Here is a 22,697-nt window from a genome sequence, read left to right as displayed (position 1 = left end):
CTTCTAGAAATGTGGCTTTACTAAAATAAGAGACAATACATGTTAACCGAGCTTGCATCGATAAAATTTTGGCGTTCAAATGAACTGGAAACACAAATGGTTGGCTGAGTCAAGGAGAGTGTCAACAACAATCTGTCATCTAACAATTGAGCTTTTTGTGATTGTTGAAAAGCACAGATTAAGTTCACTCAGAAAAAAAGAATCTATTAAAAGTTAGGTAGGAAGGTGGAAGAATATTTTCTATAGCATTTTAATTAACTGAAATTGGCTTGTTAAATCTTGGGGTCCCTGTAATGCTTTGAGAACACTATAGAAAAATGTTTACACCTCCTTCAAAGCTGATTTTATCAAAAAACCTTAGCCTTTTTGTGTTAATATGATGCCAATAAAACCTTCTCCAGCTGTGTTTCTCTACTAGTGTTACTGGAGAAGTTATGTTAGCAAAGGCAAAAACTTTCAGTATTCTGAAACCACATTTGTGGAAATGGGAATCAGTGCACACATTCTGTGTGCTGGTAACTTACAAGCAATACAAAAACTGGAAACTCTTTATCGCAAAGTCCTAAAAGACTCCAGAGTATAGAGCCAATTTTAGATAAACGTATTATTCCTCAGTGTTTATTTTTTCCCCATTTGTTCATTAAAATTCAATACTGGAGTTATATATAAAATAGGATACCATATTACCAAACGTATTTTTTTTCTTTTAATTATCTATGCCATGAAAACAAACCACTTTTTAAGGTGCTTTTTGCCTCTGTAGTTAGAACTCAAACCAAGGGTAGCTAAGTAGACTGCTTTTTCTTCCTTAAGGGCCTTGGCAAGATGGGGAAATGCAGGAGACAAAAAGTCAGTGTGGCAAAAGCACATGGTGATTGTGAGTCAGGATTTTGACTGAGTAGGAAACTAACATTCCAGGTCATAAGGCCTTTGGTCTAAGTTATTTGAACATTAAGACGTCATTTCATTCATTTGCTGGCAAAGACCTAAATTTTTCATTATTCTTTACAGCTTGCTGTTTTTGATAGTCAATGTATAATTGTATTTATTAACCATCTTAACAGTATTTATATCTATAATTATTAGACATTTTTCTACCATGATTAGGTAACTGGGCTGTTTAAAAAAGAAACACCTCCAGAATAGCTAAATTTTTAAAGTCACTACCTACATCTGCCAAAACAGATTAGTAGCAAATTTCCAGAACAGAACAAATTGTCTTGATCTCCTTACCTAACACTTTGTTTTATGTCAAATCTAACTGCTTTCAGGGAACAAGACTTCTTGATAGAAGCTTATATTTTGACATAAAAATTTTGGGGGCTGCAGGTGTAAAGTAATTTTATCCTTATTTTGCAGGCTGAATATTGCTGTATTATTAGTTTTATGGTATTCACACTATAAAAACACCATATATTCATGATAAACTTGGTCTGGTCTTAGCTCACTATAACCCTGTTGAACTTACTGGCTCAGGAACTTGAATATTCTGTTTGAGAAATTATATATATATAAATAAGCACTACCTTGTAAAATAATATTTACACCTCAGGTGCCACTTCCTTCGTAACCATATCCATTGTAATTCTTGAAATTTTGTAAAAATTTCAGATGCATTAGGTATTAATTCTTATGGTAGTGATAAACATTGGCCAAGCAGAATTAAAACTTTAATCAGAGTACTTAAGCGTGGGTATTCTTATAAGGAAAAAATTTTTTTAGCATATTCCTGAAAATTACTTTGATTCAGTCCTAAAAGGATTTTTCATTTTAAAATGTCTGTGTCTCCTTTATAGTATAATAAATATTGCTTTCTCTTTTTGTAATTTAATATTTCTTTTCTCACTCAGGATCATACCCTGCTTCCAGTTATTATTTGTCTGTGTTAGAGTGATAGACAATGTCTAGTTGACTATGCAGTGATCACAGGACAAAAGCTAGAAGCGTCTTGCGGCCTTATACGATGGTGGCTAAGGGTTTGGGCTTTAAGCCACACTGCTGAGCTCCACGACCTTCTCGTTGTGTGACCTTGGGCAAAGTACTTCACCGCTCCGTGCCTCAATCTCCTCATCTGTAAAATGAGTTGCCTGGAGCATTTAATGAGTTAATACATATAAAATGTTTAGAACTGTGCCTGGTATATAGTAGTGCTCAATAAGTATCTATCACAGAATAATTGACCTCTCCAGTCATATATCTAATTTATTAAGAATTCTGGATCGTGGTACTTTAATCTGTTTTCTGAATAACAAAATCAATAGCAAGAATGATATTGTTTGTGGAGTACAAATACATTTGCATCTTTGCTATTAAAATTTGGTAATGCTAATAATGGTTATTATGTTTTCTGGGATATTTATTAGTAACTTTAGGATACAGGTAACAGATGAGCCAGAAGCCCTTGGTACAGCCCCATCATGGAAGCATATGGAATCTAAATGTCACTTTCATCCCACCTGATTGCTTCCCCAGTGAAAAGGCCTTGAAATATTAGTTATGGTTTTTTTTGACTAAATATGTCTCCTAGTCTTTAACAATTCTCTTTCTTCCCGAACTCCACTTCCATTAAGATTTTTGTTTTAGATTGAAAATGAAAGGGAGTTAATTTGTTACCAAATGCTGATGTCAGAATAATTTGTTAAGCCCTTTTTACCGATCTATTATTTCCTTTAACGTTCTTTATACTACATAAAGAAATCATGGAAGAACTTTGGTATCTTATTTTATCCCCCAGTGCCAATGTATACTATTGCTGTTTAATAATTATTTGTTGAATTAATTAACCAGCATGACAGAAGGTCCATTCTTCAGCCAAATCATCTCTTTATTTGTTTACGGAGGACCCTGGGTGGGTGGCAAAGGAAGGCAGTAGGATTGTGCTAAACTCTATCTGTAGGTTGGATTAAACAGCAGCTAGAGTTTACGACCTCTGCTGTGTGTAAGGAAAGTCTTCTGCCAGAAGGCAAATATGAATATATACTTCATATGAATGATAGACATCCCTAAAATTATTCTAGACTAATGTTTTCCATTAGTTTTCCAGGGGCATCGTGATTCCATAAAATAAATAAAGATAAGTACCTACACATATTTACCCCCTATATATTGATGCATATTAAAAATACTTTACCTGGAAGAAAGTTTAGCAAAGGCCACTTGCCTGGTGTCTGTTCATTTGCTCTATCTCCGTCTATTGAGAATTATTGGAACTTTAGGAGTGCTTGCAAAAACAACTCTGTTCTAAATTAACAGCAATCTGAGGAGCTACATAATTTCTGTTAGTGGAAACACGAATGACTTTTCTAATTGGAACAAAAGCAATATTTAACTATTCCTATGAAAGCATTGGCCAGCATATAGCATGCACGCTTCGCAGTCTTGCCGCTGGGGAGATCTTCTGGCCCTGCCCTGCCTGCCTACTTGCTAGACTTCAGAAGAAACTGGGGAAAAGCAGCTAGAAGAGTCATAGTCCATTTTGAAGCTCTCATTGTTAGGATGGCAACTGATGGGCCTACACGTTAAATGGACTTCAAGGCATTAGACCAGTTTCACTGGACTTTCTCAATCTTACCTCTTAGGCTCTCCGTGAGTTCAGGTACACTTGTATGATGGTGCCCTACTTCTTGATCGCCTCCCCTGTTCTGAAGGCTTAGCATAAACCACATTCTGTGGTGAGAAAGTCAACTTGACAACCTTTTTCATTCTTCCTAACCTTTCCATTCTCCCTCTTCACATTTCACCTCTTCTTGGAAACTTGCAGGCTCAGGAACCACTCTTCTCCCTGAGCCTTCCCTTCCCACTCTTTGCCTCATGCTTTGCTTGTGTACAGTGTTACTCTCACCCTATGCACATTATTGAACGTGGACACCTTTGCCTTTTCACTTTATGTTTGTGTGACAGTGTGGGCTTTTGCCGTTTGAGGGCAGGCTGGTAACTTTTGGACTCACAGCGTTGATAGATACTTAGTAAATGGCTGTCCATAGGGTATAAAATTCACAGGGATTGTGAAGCAATGAGAATGAACAAAGAGAGTTTGAATCCTTTTGTGGATGATTTGCCCAACAGACAGATTCTTTTTACTGATATGCCTACCCTCAACAAAATGGACTAGTCTCAGAATTAAGAAGACCTATGAATACCATGCTGCAGATCAGTTTGAAAAAGAATTATTGGGGGAGGAGAAAAGGACATTTGGTAGCAAATCAAGTAAACTTTGTTGTTTAAGGTGTTAGATTAGAAGAATTGTGCAAAAGAATTTGTTAATGTTCAGACTGATTTGTGTTCCTTCTTTTTAGTTGTTTTTTGCTACTCAAAAATAAGTATCTGGCAAATTTTTTTGACCTATCTTTATCTTTTCCTGGTTAATATCTATTATCAGTGCATTCTTTTTTTTTTTTTTTTAAGATTTTATTTATTTATTTGACAGAGAGAGACACAGTGAGAGAGGGAACAGAAGCAGGGGGAGCGGGAGAGGGAGAAGCAGGCTTCCCACTGAGCAGGGATCCCGATGTGGCTCGATCCCAGGACCCTGGGATCATGACCTGAGCCGAAGGCAGACGCTTAACGACTGAGCCACCCAGGCACCCCGATTATCAGTGCATTCTTGATTACATATCCCCATCATGTTCCTTTTATATGTGATTATCTAATATGATGTGGGAGGGATTTGCATTGTTTCCTTTTCTCAAAAGCTGCCCACTATTTATTATGTTATGACTGCAAGATTCTTCTGCACAAGTACTTTTGGGTCTTAAGCTTACATTTCAAAGCTGGTAGTGCTCTGTGTCCCCCTAAATGGAAAGGATTTGTAAGCTATTTATTAAATTCAAGCATTCTTAAGGAATTTATTTAAATGACGGCTAATTCTACTGCTTTAGAAGCACTGTTTGTTATGCATTAGATTCAATAAAGTATGTATAATCTTAAAGTATATTCTAATAAATTTCAATTTAGTTACAGATGTCGTTTAATATTTTTGAGTCAAACTCCGTATTATTGCACAAAAGCTTAGAAGTGAGTTTGGTGCCACCTGCCAATTTGCAAATAGCACTTAATTTTTAACTGCTACGAATAAATCGTAAGCCTTTTAAAATACGGTTTTCTTGCAATCACGTCACATTATCGAGTATCTTATTCTTAGCAAATGCTTTGTTTTTTTCATCCTTTTCTATCTTCTTCTTAGTTTATTTCATTGATCTTTTATATTATAGACGCAAACTGCCTTGTGTTGAAGGAGGAAGCTGCAGGGTGTACTACCAGTTTTGTACGTAATGGACTTTAACCTGGGTTTCTGTCTCTCCCCCACACAGTCCCTTCAGTCTGAATATGTTCATTACTAAGGCCCCGCCACTCCAGTGAAAGCACTCCACTCTTAGACACAAGGTCTTCGTCTGCCTGAGCAATGTAGCGAGAGAGCAGCTGATTGCCGGAGGAGTCTTTCTGCCTTCTTACCTTAAATTAAGGAAAGCACTAACATAAGACCTTCAAGAGACTTGAAACCAGAAAACTCTGGCTAATGACTACTCTAAATGCACTGAAAGTGGGTTTATGGAGCTGTTAACACTTTTTAAGACAGTTTTAATGTTGAATTTGGTATCTCGAAAGGTTATTTTTAATGTATTTCGGTAATACATTTGTTATTACATTTACATGTACAGTGTTACATTATGTATGTATTGTGAACTTTAAGAGACTATTTTGATAAATTTATAAATATATAAAATTATGTAAAAACTAGACTATATTTTGACTTAGATTTTTCTTGCTGTTTGCTACCAAAAATTTGTATTTTGAATTTGTTTGGTATGGTTTTGTCTACAATGAATACATAATTCCTCTTTATGAAGAAAAAATAAGGGAGAGAGTTTTTAGAAAGTGATTTTTATGTTCCCACTGTGAACGTGGCACATCAGTTCATTCTTTTGGGAAGTCAGTCGAATATGATGAGTTTATCCAAGCTGATCTCTGGTGAGAGGAGGATGATCGGTTGATATGGCTTCTTTAGGCCATTTCCTTTCCCTTTGTTTTTGTTGCCAGCCATTTCATTTTGCATCCTTGTGGGGCTTTAACACAATTCAACATCCAGTTGGAGATCAGAATTCGCTAATGTTTCTCCTGAAAACACAGCTTTTCTCTGTGTGAAATGATTCAACATTCCAAATGCCTTTATTTCTTTCCTCCTCTCACAAGAGCCCTGGCCCCAGTTAGGACATTCTGCGTTTGGTACGAGGTTGTCGGCTGTAACCACACATGGTCCAGCACCTGTTTTAAATCAATGAAGAGAGAAAACTGAAAAAAAAAAAAAAAAAGATGCTGCTAAGTAGGTCTCTGTATCAAAGGAGATATGTTTGAAACAGATGACAAACACCTAACACACAAGCTAGGGTATCAGAAGCCCGACATGAAAACCAAGGGACTCCTTACAGGTACTCACGGCCCATTTACTAAGTGTAATCTTGTGTTTCGGCCTCAGAAGCCTGGAGGCTTCGTTTCTCTGGGCAGTTGGGGAGCCTTTGATGCTGATTGTTTTCCATGCTGCCTTAGAACGGACTCCTCACACAGTTAAATGGATCCATATGAAGTGCTCTGCTCGCCACCACTGAGTTCTTTATAATCTATTTATTAGGAGGGGGTAACATGAGGCTGTTACACATGCTTCAGCAAAACAGCGCGTTGGTGTTTTCCATTTTAAAAAGTCATTTGAATTACTGGCTCAGGTTCATGACTTAAACTTCAGTAACCGCAGTACCAAATAATTGCACTAAAGCTGACGGGAAAAAATGAATTGTATGTTTTAGGAGTCAAAAATTAAAATAAGTGGAATTAAATTGTATGCCTTTTCTAAAGCCAAAAGAGTAAAATATTTTATTATGAGTTGTGAAAAAAAAAAAGATTGGTTAGTTGTATAGGAAGATGATAGTATTTTTAAAATTTATCAGTGAAAAGTAATTCAGACGATGTTCGAGAAGTGGGGAAAAGGGAACCATGTTGACAGTTTTAGTTCTGTGAACACTAATTTGTGTGCAGCTATTAAAATGATTGTAAAATTGACTACTATAAATTTTCCATAATTATGTGTGTATATTAGTCATGTGTATCTACATGTGTATGTCTTAAAATTATTTGTACACATGTAGATACTTAGACAAACCAAGAAGTGTATGTATATAATATAGAAAGTATATAGCAAAGTAATTCTACTCCAAAAATAAAAATTGTTGACATGTATTTTGTTATGAATAGTTTACCTTCCAAAAGATATTTTGTTCTATTTTAAAGTGTAGAAGAATACACTGCTAATTAATAATAAAAGTTTTATGCAATTTATGTTTTCCCTGACTTTTATAATTTGGATTTTGAGTTATCAATGTACTGAAGTCTCTTTGTAATTTTCTATTTGATCCGATCTGGTTGGTGCCTTTCAAGTGTCTCAAGCTCTCCATTCTGGATTTTTAGTTTATCTTTTATTGACTTTCCAGGTTGTGGCCATTTTTTGAAGTATATGACAATGAGCACAAAGAAATCTTATCCTTTGCCTTTCACAAAAGTCAGATAATGTCAGGCTCTTGCTGTCTTTCTAATTTTCCTTTCTGTTAATAAAACACTGATTGTGATCAGAGTTTTGGGTCCTGCTTAGTCATTTATGACTACTGGATGATATACTGGTCATCAGTGCCTTTTGAGAAAAATGGCCATTTTTCTTAAAGGAGAAATTATAGAAATAAATCAGATGGAACAAACCTCACCACTTGGATCTATGCCCTGAAGAGCCAGCTTGAGAAGAAGAAGCTGCACTATTTATTGAAGATATTTTATGCATTAAACTGGATCTCTCTGGGTTATGATGTTTCTGAGGTTTTGCCCTTCTCTTTTGTCTTTCAAATTTTTTTTTTTTTTCAGAACACATAGGAAAGGATGTGAGTGGGAAGGTAGTTTCACTTCTTGAGTTGAAAATCTGCCAATTAGCAGTTCTCACAACACTGCATGAGACAGTTGGGGTACGGAGGTTGTCATGGGACCACATCTCAGGGAAGAAGAGTTCTTATGAATTCATGAACCTGTGTAGAAGGGCTGAGAATCTTCTTCAGATTTAGTTCTTATGCAAAAAAAAAAAAAAAAACAAGTAGTAAAACGAATCAGTTAATTAGTTCCAACAAATTTCTCACCTAGCCGTCATGGAGTTCACATGATTTTGTTGTGGATGTCAATTGATTTATAAACCTCCAGGCACACCCAGAGCGGCTACCCAATACCTATACTCAACTGCAGTGCAGCCAACAGCAGGAACACGAGTTTACCAAAGATGAGCCACAGAAATGTATTTTCAAAATTGTTTGCACTCGTATGCTTTCCTTTGTGATATTTGTTAAGCCATCAATATATTAAAAAGTTTCTGCTTAAACCAGTTGTTGGCCTGTCAGCTGAAGGGTACTCTGTGGTGGTTCATGTTCTAGACGAAGTCTGTGCTCTTTCCCAAAGTGCCCTTTGAAGGCAGAGTTAACGGTGCCTGCAGAAGCCTTGCAGTCCTCTCCGCAACACACAGCAAAGCAAAAATTCGGTCACTGCCTGTCTCGTCTGAAGATTAATCAGGAAAATTTCCGATTATGGCAAGATCGAATTTACAGCTACGATTAAAAACTCCCTTATTTACCCATAGGTCACACAGTAGGGATACCCGTGGCACAGAAAGTAGAAAATAATTGTATTAAGTTATTTTGAGCTGGATTGAAATGTTAATATATTCCCACCCGTTCCTTCTCTATGGATTGAATTATGATAATCATATCGAGAAAGAGAAAAACAGCTTTTCTAGGGAATTTTAAACTTTTTCGGTGAGGACAAGTAGAAACTTCTATCAAAAGACTACTTTTAAGGCAGCATACAATTATTTGGAACTGGTTTTAAATGGACAAACATAAGTTAACTGACCTTTTCACTCGCCAGACCTTGCTTTAGCCAGCAGGCCACCAAAATAGGTATGATTCGCGTCACCACTTGCTATTTCTCCTTTGGTTCAAATCAAGTGGACCGAAGCTGTTTTGAAAGGTGGTCTGCTAGTGAAAAATGAGTTCAGGGTAGTAACTGTAGAAATGACTCCAGCTTCAAATTTTACATTGACGTTAAACTTCAGATTCAGGGGTAATGGTCTATCAAATGTATTTTGTTTATTTATATTATGGCTCCCTTCCAAAAGGATTTAAGCTGGCCTCAAAGAATGGACCCGGTGTACCATAGAGGAGCAAGAAGGGGCTTTGGACACCAACTTTTGAGGCAACCGATGCTGGGACTTAAAGCTGAGACGAATAGCGTGCTCAGATGTCACAGGATATTGGTCCTCTCCTTCTAGGTTGGGCAAAGTTACACTAAATGCTCACCTTCAGTCAGCTCCAGGACTCCTTATTGGGATTTATTTTCCTTAAAATGTTAAGAATAGTACAATATGTGATTATTAACTATAAGCTCTATGCTGTACAGTAGATCTCTAGGATGTACTCATATAACTGAGACTTTGTACTCTTTGGCTAATTTGCTAAGAGGGTAGATCTTAGCTTAAGTGCTTTTGCCACAAAATAATATTGATGACAATTATTATAAGAGGATGGGAGGAAATTTTTGGAGGTGATGGATAAGTTTATGGCCTGGATCGTGGTAGTGGTTTCATGGAGGTGTACTTACTTCCAAACCCATCAAGTTGTATACATTAAATCTGCACAGCTTTTTGGATGTCAGTCATGCTCCAATAAAGTGGTTTAAAAATGTTTTCAGAGAAGAGATTATCTCCAAGTGAGATTGTCAATTTTGACACCCAGATCTCCAAAAATGATTGTCAGGTACATAGAATAGAAAGTTGAAAAGATAAATTGAAATCAGAGATCAGAATAGTATAATGATAGTCTATATAAGTATCTATCTATCAGTTATCTAGTGTACATCTGGCCTTTACTGAGAGCTAATGGAGATGAAGCTGAGAAGTATAACATGTTTTTTTGTACTGAAATAAAACCTGGAAGATATGGGGGTCCTAGAGATTTGAGATTAAAGGAGCCAATCTGTTCTTGTCTTAAAAAAATAGAGTAAGACTCTGGAGGAAATGACACCATTTTTAAAAATCTAGGTTTCTTGCCGGCAGAGTGACTTTTCCCACCACGCTGCATATTCTGAGACAGATACCATGCCCCAAGAGGCAAGTTCCAGGCAGTTTTTTTCAATTCTAGAAAGATGTAATCAATTAGCTTCTCCTATAGCTTGGGTTGTAAATAACATGACACATGCTGACTGTGACCAGGAGGGTTTTAGATAGGCCTAGTTTTTTCTGATCTGAGAAAATATACAATATTCACTTCTTCTCTCCCTTGGCCATTCTTTACACCTATTTCCTTCACAAGTACAAGAGCCAGCCCGAGATTTATTTTCCTGCTGCTTGAGGCTGAGTTAGTACCTTATTTATCACTTAGATCACATGCCTTCAATGACCATGGAGTCATGGCCAGTGGACCACGTCAATGACAGCACCTCAGAAACCATAAAACAGAGCAGAGACCCCCTGCGCTCAGAGCATCTCAGGTCCCATCAGCACCGAGCACCAGCCTCAGACTTCTTCTCAGACACTGAGCCAGAGCCTGAGTGAGGGGCCCTGGCCCCGAGCGAGATTCCTACTGAAGTGACAGGTGGTTGGGGCTGTTAATTTCTAGAGTAATCCAAAAGAGGAAAAGTTCACCCATCTGGTCTAGAAGAGAGCTAAACGTCAATGACTAAGTCAGGAACTAATTATCAACCATTCTGCAGCTAGGAGAAGCCCTGTTTGTCCGAGTCCCCAAGGTCACCGCCCCCGCTCCCCCCCCCCCCCCGTTCTAGGATTTGTTAGGACTCACATGACTCAGCATATGGCTGCACTCACAGCTAAAATTTATTACAGTGAAAGGAAACAGCAAAATTAGCAGAAGGGAAGAGGTGTGTGGAGTAAGGTCTGGAGGACCCCAGGTGCAAGCTTCCAAGGGTCCTCTCCCAGTGGAGTCACACAGGATGGTGCTTAACTCTCCCCCAGCCCGTGGTGACAACACAAGTGAAGTGTTGTCTACCTGGGAAGCTCATTAGAGACTAGACACCAGGGTTCTTACCGGGGGCTGGTCACGTGAGCACCCTCTGATCAGCATGAACCCAAACTCCAGAATTCCCGAAGGAAAGCCGGAGTTCTGCAAAAACCTTAGCGTTTGCACGGTCTGGGCACAGCGAACCGCCATTATCATTAGGGGAAGTCTGATGTCAGAGCAGGAAGCTGTTTCCAGGTGGAAGCCAAGGCCAACCTTGAAAGTGGGCCTTTCTACGGACACCGGTCTCATGCCTGCTATGTAAACATTTTTTTAAAGAAGATTTTATTTGTCAGAAAGAGAGAGAGCGAGCATGAGCAGGGGGAGGAGGGGCAGAGGCAGAGGGAGAAGCAGGCTCCCCTCTGAGCAGGGAGCTTGATGCGGGACTGGATCCCTGGACCGTGGGATCATGACCTGAGTCGAGGCAAGGCAGACGCTTAACTGAGCCATCCAGGCGTCCCAAATATTTTAGCTGACTAATTTTGTAGTAACCAAAGCCCATTTGAATGAATGTGCAGTTCTACTTTATGAAGTTGACCCACGGTCCTGTTTCTGAAGACTTCTTTGTGGAGGGGAGGAGTTGTGATCTAGTAGAAAGGAATGCTATCCTTTTGGGTCTCCAGGGCTCCAGATGGGCCGGAGTTCTCTTTTCTGGTTTTTGTTTTTTGTTTTTTTACTCCACGCTGAGCGTGGAGCCGGGCACTGCGGGGCTGGACCTTACAACCCTGAGATCATGACCTGAGCAGAAATCAAGAATCAAACACTTAATCAACTGAACCACCCAGGTGCGCCTATGTTTTGTTTTTAAATGGATAAAATCAAAAGTGGTTTCCTTTCAGGGCAAACTAGAGTAGGAAAAAACACCCTGAATTATCTTTGCTTTAAGAGAGAAGTTTCAAAATTTTGCTCCTAATATTTACCTGTTATTTAATAAGTGAAAGAAATAAAAAAATTAATATAGCTTTAACAATATCTCGATTTCAAAAATATTGAAGTAAAAAAGTAATTGAAAAAATTAAAGCTGAAAAATAATGACCCCAATAAAAATAAAGACAACAGTGAGGCTTTTAAAAAGGTACACTTAAAACCATAAAAAATAGAAATTAAAATGATAAAATATTGATGTAAATTGCTAAACTGCTTAAAATGAGGTAAACAGAAATCTAAAAATGAGACAGTGAAACAATAAAGCATTTAGGAGCTGAAAATTTAAAAGGATGAGCTAGAATAATCTAAAATAAATTAAGAGTAAATCAAAAAAGGCCTGGATTTTCAAAACAAAAACAAAACCAAAAACACAAAATAAAGAAGTTTAAAACACTTTGAACGAAGCAACAGGGCTGTTTGTGCAGAGAAAGTTACAGATGCCAACAGGCTTCCCATTTTGCCTGATCTCCAGGTTGAGCTACCCTGGACAGGCATTGTACCAGTCAAAATTCCCAAGAATATTCTAGAGAAAAGACCTATGAGCCAGCCACTTTGTCAGCTCGAATGATCCCAGTTACATTTCCAGCCTGGCATCTGCGAACCTTTTTTAAGGTTTTATTTATTTATTTGAGAGAGAGAGAGAGAGCATGAGAGGGGGGAGGGTTAGAGGGAGAGGGAGAAGCAGGTTCCCTGCTGAGCAGGGAGCCCGATGCAGGGCTCGATCCCAGGACCCTGGGATCATGACTTGAGCCGAAGGCAGACGCTTAACCGACTGAGCCACCCAGGCGCCCCTGCCTTGAGGGAATGTTAACAACACATTTTCTGAGTGATTATTGTAATCCAGACAATGCACTAGGTAAATCTATAAGTAAATCCATAAGTTATCTCACTAGACAGCACTGAGAGGTTTTAGGTGGAGGGAGCGGACATGGAGAAGTGAATGACTTGCCCAAGGTCATACAGCCAGCAAGTGGTCCAGCCCAGATTTAAACATTGCCTTAATGGCAAAGCCAAGCTTCTGACATGTAGCCAGTCTGACGGGTGTGAAAGGACATATCAAAATAAAATAAACAGAAATATCTCAAGCAAGACAGCTGTCAGCATGTTAAAGCTTCAGGCTGGTGTACACATTGTTAAGTCCAGAAAAAGTTTGGTTAAAACATGCTATTGCTTTGAAAAGAGATCACGTTTGGGGGCAAGGAGACTTCGAGTCATATATAAAGTACTAATCTCTTGCTAATTCTCAGCTAGCACGAAGAATCTAGAAAGTCCAAGAATTCATACCCTTGGAACTGATGTAAGAAAATGAGATTCTTAAAATTGTAAAAAAAAAATTGTTTTAATGTAGCGTTGAAAGGATTAGTTGGCCAAAAGGCAGAAAGTTCAGATTTGAGGTTTCCACAACAACCTGCCCTGGCACCTTTGTAGCCTGCTCCAGAAAAACTGCTCTTGCTGTGCTCACACAACAATGAGCAACATCCAATAAACAGCCTGTGGTTGTTCAGGGATTTCTTTAGATGAATTTTAACCTTGTCCCAATAATAAACCTTGGGCAATTCTTTTCAAAGTTGTATTGTTCTTTGGGTTTCAATGGGCTTAAACACTATGCATTAATGTACCTGACTATATTATAATTGGAATTCTACTTTATAACATATTTTATGGAAAGCACGTATTGTGGTTTTTACTCAGTATATTACTTTTATTTTAAGACGTAATATGATTCTTGTAAAAAAATCAGAGATTAGTAAGAGTAAAATATTTAAATCCCTCAAATTGGCTAACCTGAATTGTGTTGACGGATCATATGTCCAGATTTTTTTTTTCTGAAAGCTTGTTGTGTGCTTAAATAATGACTCTGTCTGAATGTTATGTGTTTTCTTGTTCCTACACAAACATGCCCAGTGTTCCAGATGACAGGCTGGGTAAAAACAGACCCTGTCCCCTCTTGTGAATTACATTTTAAGGCTTCTGCTTCCTTATTTTACTTGCCACATATTGTCAGTTGTTTAAGTGGTCAGCTTGTGATATGTTGTGTTTGGTAAAGTGTTACTTCTCCCCCCTCACTAAGCTGTGGCATCCTTAATTAATGTCTGCTTTTTGTCACTCTATCCCAGGTACCTGACTCATAATAGGTACAGATGGGACCCTTTTATTTCACTTGACTTCTACCTTTTTCATATTTTCTCTGAGGGCTTCAGAAATACGTGTGATAGAGATTTCATTTTCTTGGGTAGATTCTTAGCCATCAGATGTAGAAACCTGAGTGAAGCCTGGTTTGACACAGCTTCTTGCTAGGAGCAGACCTTTGAAGAGGCTTTATCACAAAGGATTTGGGAAGGTTTAATGGGCTGCTGCCTCTGGTGTTTTTGATGGTCTAGAAAAGAAGCGAGACAGCAAGAAAGGAAGCAAAGAAAGTGATTCACACTGACCCCCAGAGATTGGAAAGTTGACTGTGGATTGCTATTTTATTCATTCATTCATCCGAACAAATTTAGTGAGTGACTACTGAGGAGCTACAGATATAAAGTTAAAACCCCTGTGCTCAAGCTCCTGGTCTTTCGAGAACACAGACACCTAAACAATGGCCAGCCATTTTGATGACGCCCTTTTCCTGGGAAGTGCTGATGTTCTTGAGGGAGGAGCATGAGTTGTGGTTAAAACGAGAAGAGAAGGTGCGGTCTGAGGAGCCTTTACAGAGGAGGAGCATGTGTTGAGATGGTTTTGAAGGAAGCAGGAGGTGTAGGAGTAAATATTGGTATCTTTTGTTTCTAATTAAAAACCCGAATGTGTTCATCTGGCAAAGAATGAGAAGAAACAGACCAGTGGAGCCATCTGGTATCACGGCTCCCACCAACTCTCCACCTCAGCATGCTCTGTACTTTCTAAACTTTAAGGTGATACCAAGAGGAGAAGAGACCGTTTGTAGGACAAAATGAGCTACCTGTTGAGCCCTTACTACTTTTCCACAAACGGACAACATTGACTAAGAGATGAACAACTTTTCAACTTCATTGGAATATAACTTTCCAGACTGTCCATTTCCCTGACTGGCTGTGTTTAAAGGATGTATGTAAATTTAACATTAAAACAAGTGTAAAGTGCATTTCATATGGAACAATGATTCTTTTTTTTTTTTTAATTTTATTTATTTATTTGAGACAGAGAGCATGAGAAGGGGGAGGGTCAGAGGGAGAAGCAGACTCCCCGCTGAGCAGGGAGCCCGATGTGGGACTCGATCCCGGGACTCCAGGATCATGACCTGAGCCGAAGGCAGTCGCTTAACCGACTGAGCCACCCACGCGCCCTGGAACAATGATTCTTAATTCTGCCTGCATTAGAACACATGGGGAGTGTTTTAAAAAATAGTGGCACCAAGGCCCTACCCCAGACTGGCTGAACCAGAAAGTGGAGCACTAAGCCTGAAACTGTTTTTTTAAGCTCTTCCTTCCCTGCCTCCCTCCCTCCCATCCTTCTTTCCTTTTAAAAAACGTGTCCAGTAATCCCTGGTACACACCAGGGTTAAGAAATTGGGAGAAGGAAGCCAAGCTTTCCAATCATTTACCATTGTCTTTTTTAAAATAAGATTTTAGGGGCGCCTGGGTGGCTCAGATGGTTGGGCGTCTGCCTTCGGCTCAGGTCATGATCCCAGGGTCCTGGGATCGAGTCCCGCATCGGGCTCCCTGCTCGGCAGGGAGTCTGCTTCTCCCTCTGACCCTCTCACCTCTCATGCTGTTTCCCTCTCGCTCACTCTCTAAAAAATAAATAAAATCTTAAAAAATAAAATAAAATAAAATAAGATTTTAATGGCACGTGGGTGGCTCAGTCGGTGAAGTGTCTGACTCTCGATGTTGGCTTATGTCATGGTCTCACTGTGGTGAGATCCAGAGAGCCCCACATTGGGTTCCATGCTCAGCATGGAGCCTGCTTAAGATCCTTTCTCTAGGGGCGCCTGGGTGGCTCAGTCGTTAAGCGTCTGCCTTCGGCTCAGGTCATGATCCCGGGGTCCTGGGATCGGGCCCCGTATCGGGCTCTCTGCCCAGCTGGAAGTCTGCTTCTCCTCCCCATCCTTAACTCCTGCTCTCTCTCTCACAAATAAATAAATAAAAATCTTTTAAAAAGATTCTCTTTCCGCCTCTCCCTCTGCCCTTCCCCTGCTCTCATTCTTTCTCTAAATAAAATAAATAAATAAATAAATAAATAATAAAAAGAGTTTAATTCTTCAGGGTGGTTCTCAAAATTGACATTTAGGTTGAGATATAATAGACTAAATAGTACCCTCTTATCTGTCAGTTAACATATATCTTGCTCAAGGGATTGTGCTAGGAACTATGGGGAGGGGGGAATAAAAAGAAGTGGGACAATGACAAGAAGGCATCTTTTCCACGCCTTCGTCATGTCTGCAAGGAGTTCACTATCCAGTTGAGGAAATTATGTGATCATGTGTTGGTTGGTCTTTTTTGATTGTGAGAGACACCCAACTTTAGCTTAGGACACAAGGGGCTTATAGAACCCAAGGACTAGGAAGTGGCTGGACTTCAGGTACAGTTGGAGCCAGGAGCTTGAAACCAGCAGGAATCCCTTCTCTCATTCTCTGCATGGCAGATAGCATGGCTACTGACAGCTGCCACGTGCCGCAGCTTCAGCTTTGGTCACCTGGACAGACATTGGCGGACTTTCATTTCCAAGTTCATACCCACGGGAAGAGACTCACGTTCACCTCTAGACTTACAAACCATATCTAGCAGTTTGAGGGAATTGGGCTCACAGAAGAACAGGACACCTCTCTTTGAAATCAGGTAAAGGATAGTAGTACGTGTCCTAATCCCCCCCAAAAGTATGAATAAGGGGTTTGCTGGGCAGTTTACAAAACAAATGTGCACTACACTTGTATAGCAAGACAAAGGTATTAGAGGATAGCACTGGAGAACCATGTGGTCCAGCAATAATGACCAACAGAGGGTAGAGACTATTGCTGTACCCCACTCGAAGAAAGCTGGACCTTTGGAGTTGCCTCTCTGCGGACCGGATCCGTGCACACATTTAGCTTTCCCCACCAGATGTGGAAACCTCTTTCACAGTCCAAAGCAGCTTTTACCAACAGGATTCTCAGTTGTGTTGGGGGGCTGGTTAGGAAGATATAAGGCAGCACTCATAGGGTGCTTAGCGCACAGAACGCCTCCGCCTACCCCACGCCCCAACAAAAGGCAAGCATGGAGAGTTTGGGTTTTGTCTATGGTGTTGGAAGGACATCTAAGTGGATATGTGGATATGCAGTGCCAAAATGTAGTGATGTCCTTAACTCTTTTTTTTTTTTTTGAAGATTTTATTGATTCATTTGAGAGCGAGAATGGGAGAGAGAGCACGAGAGGGGGGAGGGTCAGAGGGAGAAGCAGACTCCCTGCCGAGCAGGGAGCCCGATGCGGGACTCGATCCCAGGACTCCAGGATCACGACCCGAGCCGAAGGCAGTCGCTTAACCAACTGAGCCACCCAGGCACCCAATGTCCTTAACTCTTAAATTCCATGATGAGAGGCTTCAAACACATATTTGGTAGCTGTTTTCACAGGGGCTCCAGAGGCTGTGTCCAGCCAGCATCCAGGGAAGTTTCTCATGGATTATGGAAGAAAGAAATATGCCGCGAAAAGGCTGCTGGACATTGATGGTGCCATTTTGCTTCCCAAGCAGGCTCCTTATTTCTGAGCTGAAGAAAATAGAATATATTACTTTTTCTAACCACTAGTGGTTGTCTCAGTGAGGTAGAAACAGGATAGGCGCTCCTGGTTGTCTTACTTGTTTCCCGATCAATCTAATTTAGACTTCAAAATTACATGAACAGTTTCTCAGATTTTTCTTAACTTGTTTCATTTGTTATCTTGTCGATCCTGCTCAGCTCCAATTAAGGATGATAATGACTGTGGCCAAATACGGGAGAGTGTATGATCTTTTCCCCCATCAGTGATAGTAGAGAAAACACTCACACTCTCACACACACACACACACACACACAGCACTCTTTTAAAGTAATTAGATCCACTTCAGTTACCTAAGATAATTCCTAAATGCTTGAAAACATGAAACTGGATGGTCTCCATCCAGTCCCTATCTCTACCAGACAGAAATATTTTTTAAGCACATTAAAAAAATAAACTATATTAAACCCTTACTGGAAAAAAAGCCACTTCTGGACAGAGACCAAGCCAAAGCAATTTTAGTTTAAATTGGTTTTCCTGGAAAAGCTGAAAATGTAGTTCAGAAAAGAAATGCTTTGGCAAATTTACAAATCAACACTCAAAAACTAACATGATCAGTCTCCATATATCCTCTGCTTTGGTGATTCTCAAATACTAGTGTAGAAGAGAATTTCCTGGGGAGCTTGTTAGAATCAGATTCCTGGGCCCAGAGAGTAGCTCTGATCCAGACCCAGGTGATTTTGGTATAGGAGATTTGAAGATCATCATTCAACTAACTCCGAAAAGACAAATTTAGGGCTTTATAATTTGATAGGGCTAGAAGGAGGAGTTGTGTTTGTGTTTATTATGTTATCTTGTTGTGTGTTTATAAACTGCTTTAATCTCATAGCCCACTTCAGTGGGGACACCTACCAGTCTCACGGGACAGCCTGGTTTGAGACATAGAAAAGGCTGCTGGACATTGATGGTGCCAATTTGCTTCCTGAGCAGACTCCTTATTTCTGAGCTGAGGAAAATAGAATAGATTACTTTTTCTGTGTGATTTGGGGTAAGTCATTTACTGTTTTTAGGTTGGGTTTTCTGTAAAGGGAGGAGATTGAATGACATCAGTGACTCTTAACCCTTTGAGGTTACAGACTCCTTTGAGATGCTGAAATTATTTAATCTTCTCCAGGAAAATGCACAAATATGCACATACATGTTTGCACGCAAATTTGGGGAGGATCACAGTTTTCTTAAAATGCTTAGAGGGACTTCCTGTGGCAGTGACTCAGAGCTGGAGAATTGGTTTATCTAAATCTAGGTTTTGTAAGGCACCCCACACTCCCTCCAGATTTGTTCTTTGGGAGGGTGCGTCCCTTTACGCCCTCCACTCCCCATCCCCTGTGGGGAAGCACCATTGTCCTTAATGTGTGTGGCACATTTACACACGGTCCACTTTGGTGAAGCTGTTTGCATAAATTTAATCATTAAAAGCCCCCTGCCCCCCGCCCCTTACAGGTAGGTGACGTTATTTGCATTTTACAAATGAGAAAACTGAGATCCGCAAAAAGCGAAATAACTTGCCAGCCACTACAAACAGGCTCTGGCTTTTGCCCTGAGCTCTTAACCTCTCTGGCAGGGTTTCTCAGTCTGAGCATTGCTGACACTTTGAGCTGGATAATTCTTTGTTAGGGGATCCTGTCCTGTGTATTGTGAAATGTTTAGTAGCATCCCTAGTCTCTAGCCATTAGATGGAGCGACACCCGCTGCCCCCACGTGTGACAACCAAAAGTGCTTCCAGACATTTCCTGTTGGCCCCCAGCTGAGAACCATACTCTGTGGTACTTCCCTGATAGGGAGCGCTACCACTGGAGGGAACCGCTGTTGCTGAGGCGAGGTGAGATGCTCTCTCAAGTCCGACAGGGCAGAAGAAAAGTTGGGAACCATCATTACAAGGCCTCAGGTATCCCAGGTAAAGAGCTTCAGGAAGGAACAAACGACAGGTCATTTCTAGCACCATGATTTTCTAAATGTGTAATTTCTACAAACTCTACCATTGAGCTTTCTCCTAATGGTAAATGCTCTCATGCAGTTGAATCCCTCCTAAATCGGGTCGTAAAGCAACCTAAAGCTATTGTTCCTTTGCAAAACCTCTTTTACAGTCCAAAGAAGCTTTTACCAACAGGATTCTCAGTTGTGTTCGTACTGAGAGACCAAGATTGGAGGAAACACAGCTGGGGTTTGAAACGGGATTTTTGACCTTCTCAGCGCCGTGCTTAGTGAGGCTGCTCTGTGGCTTGGCTAACAGCAGACGGGGAAGGCACAGGAAGTGAGCGATTTTTCACTGCTGCCACTCACCCTTTGGTTTTCCAAAGTATGTGAGACAGTAGCGACAGTACGCGTTTTGGTGGATTTTGAAATCGAGTACTAGGAAAAGTACACATTGGATCCTGTCGGGGTGGGTGTGGGGTCGTATGAGCGGGGGTTGTTATCAACAAAAGCTCTATTTAAAAATAATTTGGTGGCATAAAGCATGAGGATGTGGTTACATGAAGCTTTAAAAGTATTTTAGAAAGATCAGTAATAACAATGCTTTGCTGCGTGACTCTGACTGTTGGTTGTATCTCCTGAGAAAGCAATCAAGACGGAAATCTTGAGCCCACATATCAAAGGTTCCCAAGGGACCTATTCAGTCAACAAATGTTTAAGTATTTACAATGTGTCAGGCACTCTGACCAAAAAGAGAGCCTTGCCCTGACTAATTTACCATTTGGAGAGGGCGTAACCAGTCTCTGGGGAGCCTGGCATGATGCCTGGGCTTTGGGGCACGCAGGCTGTCATGGGGGGCAAGAAAGACTCCTTGCAGGAGGTGAAGTCTGAGCTCAGACCTGGAAGGTGAGTAGGACTTAGCTAGGCAAAGGTGGGGGCAGATTGCAAAGAGGCAGCCAGGGGAATGGCCGGCCCTGAACAAACAGACATGGCTAGCTGGGAGCAAGAGGAGAAACTGAGGCACACTCAAGGAAGGCAGGTCCGCAGTCTGGTTGGAGCAGGGCTGGGGGAAGGAGAGATGGGGTGGAGAGGTGAGAATGGAAGAGGTTACAGGGGGGACTTATGCAAGGCTATTTCAAGACCTGTGCAGACCTCAGCACTTACGGAGGTCCTATCACGCATCATAGCAAACATATCAAAATGTAGCCAGATCCCAACTTAAAGTAGTTTATAAATAATGAGTTGATTTGCAGTTGACTATTTTTTAATTTTTTATTTAAATTTTAGTTAGTTAATATATAGTGCAATATTGGTTTCAGGAGTAGAATTCAGTGATTCATCACTTACATACATCATCCAGTGCTCATCATAACAAGTGCCCGTCTTCGTCCCCATCCCCCATATAGCCCATCCCCCACCCACCTCCCTCCATCGAACTTCAGTTTGTTTTCTATCTTTCAGAGTCTTTTTTCGGGGGCGCCTGGATGGCTCAGTTGGTTAAGGTTAAGGGTCCGGCGCTTGATTTTGGCTCAGGTCATGATCTCAGGGTTGTGAGATCGGGCCCACGTCGGGCTCCTTGCAGGGTCCGCTTGTCTCTCCCCACTCTCTCTCTCTCTCTCATAAATAAATAAAAAATCTTAAAGAAAAGTCTCTTATGGTTTGTTTCCCTCTTCCCTTCCCCCTTCCCATATGTTCATCTGTTTTGTTTCTTAAATTCCACATGTGAGTGAAATCCAATGGTATTTGTCTTTCTCTGACTGACTGATTTCGCTTAGCACAATACACTCTAGCTCCATCCACATTGCAAATGGCTGAGTAATATTCCATTATATATCTATATATCCATATCTATATACCACATCTTCTTTATCCATTCATCTGTTGATGGACATTTGGGCTCTCGCCATGGTTTGGCTGTCGTCGATAATGTGCAGTTGACTCTTTAATAGCATATTAATTTCTATTTCAAACTTTTCTTTTTTATATATCAGAGCCAGGAATTCTTTTTTTCAGCTATTAAACATTTTTAAAGGATCTCGAAAAGCTGGTATGCTCAAGGCACGATGCTTAAAGGGCCCAAATGGTAACAGCCTTATTTTATTTAAGTTGCAGGTTTAAACTGGGGTGACCCTGGTAACTGGCTTCCCTCTACTGCCCACTGTCTGCTCTCTCCTTTCTCCTGCCCTTCCGGAGTTCGGGCGGGACATGTGATCACTCAGCTAGCGTGGCCCCAGCTTCTCCGAATGCCTCAAGCAGCAACCATGGGACTAAGGTTGTCACTGTTTGGGGTATATGCCGAAGTGTTCTGTGAACTTTTCTGTTCAGGAAGCTGGCTGCCCCTCTTTCTTCTTTCCTCATCTCTGCCAGCTGGCATGCGGATGTGGCAGTGGTGAAGGGATGTCATCCACGCAGACAAGGATAGCATCCTAAGGCAGTGGTTCTTGAGCTTTAGCAAGCATCAGAGTCCCTTGGAGGGCTCGTTAAAACAGATCCCTGGTCCCCATCACCAGAAATTCTGATTCAGTGGGTCTGAATCATTTCTAACACGTTTCCAAGAGATGTTAATGCCGCTGGTCAGGGACCACACTTTGAATGCCCCTGTCCTAATGGGTGGGGGAGCACTGGGGAGATCCCTGGGTTTCTGGATTACCTGGTGTAGTAGATCTGCCTTCCACCTGGACTGTTCATTCACCTTTGTGAGAGATAAATGAGTTATTCATTTTTTGAACCTCCATAGTTTTGGGTCTCCTTGTTATATCAGCTTTATATACAGCAGCTAATCCCTGTTAAGGAATTTCAATTTAACCAAGGGAGGTAGTATAGTGTGGTGGTTGAGACTGGAGCAATGGGTTTGGATCCCAGTTATGCTGCTTCCTAGCTGTGTGATCTTGGGCAAGTTATTTAACTTACCCAGTTAAAAAAAATCACTGCCCGAATTATTTTTGTGACTCAGTTTTCTCGTCTACTAAATGGATCCAACGGGACAAGTTCACCTAGAACTCACGTGCCCTTTCTAGAC

The 22,697-nt window shown here is 40.6% G+C and overlaps 1 protein-coding gene across 7 annotated transcripts in view; it reads left to right on the top strand.

Annotated features, from left to right (window-relative positions):
- Window positions 1-7,618, top strand: part of CDC14A (cell division cycle 14A) — a 182,062-nt gene extending 174,444 nt beyond the window's left edge. For 6 of the 7 annotated variants that reach the window (XM_064588751.1, XM_064588753.1, XM_064588750.1 and 3 more), the window contains one exon: window positions 5,310-7,618. Coding sequence is in view for 2 of the 7 variants with exons in the window: in XM_064588755.1 (XP_064444825.1) it covers window positions 5,310-5,339 (30 nt within the window). In the remaining 5 variants the exon portion in view is untranslated. Of the gene's footprint in view, window positions 1-7 lie in introns of all 7 variants that reach the window. The other variant, XM_064588754.1, reaches the window with a different exon arrangement.
- The last annotated feature ends 15,079 nt before the right edge of the window (window positions 7,619-22,697 follow it).

This window comes from Mirounga angustirostris, unplaced genomic scaffold, assembly GCF_029215605.1.
Source record: "Mirounga angustirostris isolate CCGP_5_RB_7025 unplaced genomic scaffold, mMirAng1.0.hap1 SCAF_4, whole genome shotgun sequence".
Lineage (NCBI taxonomy): Eukaryota > Metazoa > Chordata > Mammalia > Carnivora > Phocidae > Mirounga > Mirounga angustirostris.
This window is presented reverse-complemented; position numbering and strand designations above follow the sequence as displayed.